Here is a 6027-nt window from a genome sequence, read left to right as displayed (position 1 = left end):
GTCTGAGCTCTGCTCCTGTCAGCCAGGGATCCATGACAGCTCTGGCCATTTAGTTGAAGCCCCTGGGCCATGGCTTTCTGTCTGTATGCCTTTGAATATGTTGTGTTAGATTTTATCTGCCAAACACAGCTGATGTATTAGATAGATACTCCAGGTGTTTAGTGTGTGTGTTTCTGCCACATTTGGATCGTTTCTAGCTTGCAGAGTGGCTTTTTAAATAGGATATATAGCTAGATCTCGGAGTCCGTTGTTTTTGTGAGTCCGTGTCGTCATTACCAGGCATTGCTGCGTTCCTTACAGGCCCCCTGAGGCAGCCTGCCTCCTCCTTGTTTTCTTGCAGCGCTTGCGTGAATGTGCGGATTCACCACCTCTCTTCTTTCATGGAATGACTTTGCTTGTAGGCAGGAATTGCATCATTGTTTCATTTTTCTCCTGTAGTGGATTATCTTTGTGAATAAAAAACTACAGAAACGCTGCTTTAAAAAAAAGAAACCATTCTCCAGTTTGCTCAGCCGTACAGTGACGAGGGGGCAGGGGTGGCATTTTTGCTGCAGAACGGGCGCTAAGAGCTGCATCCCGCTGGCAGGGGCTGGTAACTGCCGTCGCCCGAGAGAAGGGCGGGCACCGAGTGCCCCCCGCGGTCGGTGGCTGCCGCTCTCCTTACCCCTGCGCCGCTCCCGGCCTCGGGTCGGTCGTGAAGCGACCGAAGCTCAGGCTGTGCTGAGTGCGGCCGTTGCGCGCTGCCCGGGGCTGCGCATGCGCTTGCGCGCGGGGCTGCGGCGCGCGGGCCGGCGGTGTTGCGCCCCCTGGCGGGGCGGGGCGGGGGCCGGTCGGGCGGCGGTGCCGGTGCCGCCATGGGGGCCCGGGGGCTGTGGGCGCTGCTGGCCGCGCTGCGGGCTGGCTGGTGCCTGCTGCCGCAGGCCGGCTACCTGCACCCCGACGAGTTCTTCCAGTCGCCCGAGGTGATGGCAGGTAAGGCGGCGGGAGGGGCGGGCCCGGCGGAGAGACCCCGGGGGCGCGGGGACACGGGCGCACCGCGTACCGCCGTGCGGAGCGGCGGCCGCCTCCCGGGCTGCGGGTCACGGGTGGGCACCCGCGCCCCAAACGGAACCGAACGGCCGCTTCGCCCCCCGCGTTTTGCTGCAAAGCGATTCTGCAGGAGGGCCGGAGCGGGGCTGCGGCTGCTCCCGCTGTCCCTGCCGAGCCCTGCCGGGAGCGCTCACCCTAACAGACCGCTGCTTGGGGTTTTTTTCTTGAAGGTGCGTAAAGATTAATGGTACGCTCCTAAAAATGTCAACCATGACAGTAGTCTCAAAAGTTTAGCGACTGCTTTGCGTCATGATACTTCTCATGCTAAGTTGCATCCCTAATGAATAAAATATATCCCAACTGAATAAAACACATTATGTATGTATGGGTTTTTTTTTTTTTCTTTCTTTATAGGTGACATTTTAAACCTACAGGTCTATTACCCTTGGGAGTTCCTTTCCAGCTCTCCTTGCAGAACAGTTGTTTTCCCATTAATGACATCTGGAGTTACCTACTGGGTGATCAAGTCTTTGCAGCAGCTGGACATGTGTTCAAGTTGCATCAACAGCTACACCCTTCTCGTGTCACCTCGCCTTCTCTTTACCATCTTTTCTTTCATACTCGACTATAGCGTTTATCGATTAGCTCCTTTCTGGGAAGCGGATCCATGGAAAGCGCTGGTACTTCTTGCCGGATCCTATGTCACTCTGGTATTTTATACAAGAACGTTCACCAACACACTCGAAGGACTTCTCTTTGCTCTTCTGATGGTGCTGGTTTCCTCAAGAAAGGCTGGTGGCAGCGTAGCAGAGCTGACAAGCAGCCCTCTCATAGGTATTGTAACGACTGCCGGGTTTTTCAACAGGCCAACCTTTTTGGCATTCGCTCTAATGCCCCTGCTTTACTGGGCAGGTTTAATTGTTGACTCTGAAAAGGGCATTAAAACTGTCATAAACCACTTTTTGAAGCTTGTCCTATGTGCCTGTTTTACTGCTGTTGTTTTCATAACAGCCGACACCTTCTACTTTACCTCCGTGGGCTTAGACAACCTCTACAGCATTAAGAACAGCAGCCTACTTGATGTAATAGGTCAATTACATGAGAAAATGATAGTAACACCTTTCAATTTCCTCAGCTATAATCTTAATCCTCATAATCTTGCACTGCATGGAAGTCACCCAAGAGTTACACATTTTACAGTCAATGGCATAATGCTCTTTGGGATCTTACATATTCTGGCCATTAGTGCTGGTTTTAAAATGTTGAAGAAATATATCCATCAATTAATACGGGTCAAATTGTATTACCATGGGTCATCTGGGCTGTTAGTGCATTCTGAGGGCAATCCAACGTTACTGCTGTTCTATTTTGTTCCTTTGGCATTTCTCTCCCTATTCAGTCACCAGGAACCTCGGTTTCTCATTCCTCTCATCTTGCCATTGGTCCTGTTCAGCACGTCACAGAATAGAGCTGTGAAGTGGAAACACGTTATTACTATTTTCAATGTTCTCGGGGCTTTGCTGTTTGGGTGCTTACACCAGGGAGGACTGATACCATGTTTGTTTCACCTGGAGCAACTCACTCATTCTCCGGAGCCCTCAAACGATCCCAGACACTACACTCTACTCTTTGCTCACACCTACATGCCTCCTAGGTCTCTGCTTAATATCAAGGAGCGAGACACACATATAGAAGTCATTGATATGGCTGGGTCTGGAGAAGAAACCCTCTGCCGGATAGTAGGGCAGCGAGCAAACAATTTTACCTGCAACAACTGTCATGTTTTTGTTATAATCCCTGGTACAGTCAGAGCCACGATTACAAAATGTGGTGTCTCGTTCAAGAATGAGACTTTGATATTTCCACACTTATCAATGGAAGACCCACCACAACTACCCTTCCTATTCAGTGGAAATTGGAGAAGCCAGTTAGGACTATACATCCTTCAGCTAGACAGAGATCGGCAGAGCCTTTAGATTCTAGGAGAACAATGGTTTAGTTTTTCACTTCACTGGGGCGCTGCCCAAGTGTGCTGCAAGACCTTCCTCTTCACAGACCCGTCTTCAGCACAAGCGGTGGCACTGGGACTTGCCCTGAGTCTCTTTATTCCCTTTCTTCATAAACTTAACACTCATCAATATAGCCAGTTCTGGATAGAACCTGCTTAAAATTTGAGTTATTCAGCCCGTGTGGTGTTTCATATGAACTTGTGTTCATTTTTCTGATGAGAGAGGATGAAATCAGAGTCCACCAAAACAGATTCAAGCTTAGCTCTTTCCGTGTGAGATTTATTTTTGAAGGTTCTTATAATCTCTGACAGAGGGTTTGTGCATTGTGTGTTTTTTGCTGGTAATAGGCATAAACTCAGCTGCTGGAGAGCAGTTACAGGACTAGACGAAAGATGGTCTGACTCAATAAGGTTGTATTTTTGTGCTGTTAAAAATTCAGAGCATCCTGTATAGGCACCAGCACTGTAATATTGTCTTGGCTGGTTCTGTCTTGAAAAATCCCCGGCGTTGATCTGACAGGATCTGATTTAGTACATGGAAGATACTTCAGCGTAAGTACTTGTGCTAAATCCTAAAATCCAAGCTTTGCCTGCTTAGCGTTTCCTTGCTACAGTTCCATTCTTGTGGACACACTACATATGTATTACATACAGCAGCTTGAGAGTGCTGCATTTTGACAGCGTTAAGCCCGTCTGTTGTTGAGCCGTGCAAACGGGGCAGCCCTTCCCTTGCATGCTCCTGCTGTGCATCTCACAGCTTCCATCGCTCTGTCGTGGCTCCCGCACTGGCAACGGTGCAGCGCAGGCCCTGCAGCCAGAAAATGGGTAACTCACAGGGATTTGATGCTTTGTGTGTGTTTGACCAGATGTATCTCCGAACTGGCTTACCGCAGGGTCAGAGATCCACCAGTTCTGCTGCAGGGAAGCGTGTGAGGATCCGAGGGAGGAGCCGCATCCCCTGCGCCCCCCTCCCCTTCAGTAATGGCTCCCAGTTAAATCAGCTTGGTGAGAATGACAGGTCACATCCTGGCTCTCAAATGGAGAAGAGTCCGATTTTAAAGCAGGATACAAATAATCCTGAGCTTCAGCTGAGAATGATGCATATGCTTAATAGTATTACCCAACTAACCATTTTCGGTTTTGCCTGCATGAATTTCTGGATCCAAAACATCGCGACACAGAGGGAGATACTAATTTGGCACATACAGTGTAGGTCAAGCCTCTCTCTATGAAATGAATCCGACACTTGAGTTCTTTCTGCTCACAAAGGCAGCAATGCTTTTTGCAGTTCTTCATCCGCACAGCTTTATGTAAGGTCTTATGAGCCAGTTTTTTAACAGAGACAATATAGGTTGATGCCAGGCTCTAGAGGGATGCTAGGAAAATTCCCTGTGTGTAGGATTTGCCTCTATCTTCCAAATTATACACATGAGCTAGATTTTTAAGTAACATAGTTCTTGCTCTCTTGTAAAACATTTTGTGTTAAGTCTCCCCTACATGTTCATCTCACATCCCTCATTACCGACAAGCCTGTAAATTAAAGGTGTATGTTTTGGGGGGAGGTAGGGGAAGACAGGGGTGCATGTATGTTTGTACTGATGACTCACAAAATAGTGAAAGGAGTTATGAAAGCATCGTGACACCAAGTGTATTCTCCAAGTTAATTTCCTTTTTGTTCTCTTACATTGGGATGACAGCTGTGTGCCAGAGCTGGTACTCCATGTCCTGCTTACTATTTTTAGCTTTCTTAAACAGCTTACATTTTGAAAATTATTTTCATAAAACTTATCACCTCTGGCAATCTCAGTGGGGTAGATCTTGAAACTCTTCAAGGATGTGATGGAGCACCATTCTGATGGCACAATGACAGCTCTACTGCTAGCCAGGTAACCTGTGATAGAGAACCTGGACTACAAATGCTAACTCAGACTGAAAATACACTGCTTTTGTCTTGCCAGCTAGACCTTTTATCATTTACATCATAGATGCAGTTTTTCCATCCATGCACACCTAAGTCTTTGTTGGTGGGAAGTGTAATTTTATCAGCAATGCCAGAAACTGTATCTCAGATCATTTGCAAGGTTCTTTTCACCTGGGGTGATACAAAGAATGGAAATCATCCTCCCCAGTTACCAAGCACCTAGTCAGCTGGACTAAACAGTGAAACATGCTATGAAGGAAGCTTAACTACTACTTGTCTCATATGTTGTTAGATACAGCAACTTAAGTAAACCACCCCAGTGCAGTGCACTACATATGATGGATACATCTTTTTCCATATTTATAGTTAGGATAGCTCTATTGGTCATTTTTTCCCCCAACCCTTCTTGCTACCATAGACTTGAGGTGTGCTACTGAATCTCTTTTACCTACCTGTAAAATGGATTATTATCCTATCCATCAACATCATCATCAACATTTAGAGCTCTTTCTGTATCAAAATTGTATCAAATGTAGAACACTACTGTTGTATAGACAGACATTGTTAAAGGAACTCCAGTGAGAAATTTGTTTTTATTTCGAGTTTCTTATCAAGCACTTAAACTGATGATCTTGACAGTATTCTGGATGATGTTTAATGTGAGTCTGCCTTCTGCATGTTCTTGAGTACGGTGGAAAGTGTAAACTGACTATGAAATGAAAGTCCATCATACCAATAAGCAGCATGCTTCACGTTTTCATGCCTGGACTCAGGAACCACTCATGGCTATACGCTATGGAAAAACAGTGTCAGTCCACAGCTCACGTTCTGCATTACGTAGGCCGGGGGGTAACGCTGGGGTCCCAACGGCAGTGCACCGTGCCCGGTTCAGGAGAGGCTGATAGGGTCCGGCTGTCACCAGCAGCCCGTCACCGAGGCCTCAGGGCCCGTTCACCCGCCGGTTCTAACGCACTCGTCCTCCTGCCCTCGCCGCAGGGAAGCGGTGGCCGTTTCCTTCTCCTTGGCGGCATCCTGCGCCTGCCGCGGCTCCGCAGCTACCTCCCTCTCG

General features: G+C 47.8%; 1 protein-coding gene across 1 annotated transcript; it reads left to right on the top strand.

Annotated features, from left to right (window-relative positions):
- The first annotated feature begins 827 nt into the window (after positions 1 to 827).
- On the top strand, positions 828 to 3005 carry PIGZ (phosphatidylinositol glycan anchor biosynthesis class Z). The gene is made up of 2 exons (XM_074592890.1): positions 828 to 972; positions 1444 to 3005. The coding sequence occupies exons 1-2, from the start codon at positions 855 to 857 to the stop codon at positions 3003 to 3005; spliced, it is 1680 nt and encodes a 559-aa protein (XP_074448991.1). The 5' UTR covers positions 828 to 854.
- The last annotated feature ends 3022 nt before the right edge of the window (positions 3006 to 6027 follow it).

This window comes from Larus michahellis, chromosome 6, assembly GCF_964199755.1.
Source record: "Larus michahellis chromosome 6, bLarMic1.1, whole genome shotgun sequence".
Classification (NCBI taxonomy): domain Eukaryota; kingdom Metazoa; phylum Chordata; class Aves; order Charadriiformes; family Laridae; genus Larus; species Larus michahellis.
Note: the sequence above shows the minus strand (reverse complement) of the source record. Positions and strands in the feature narration are given on the sequence as shown.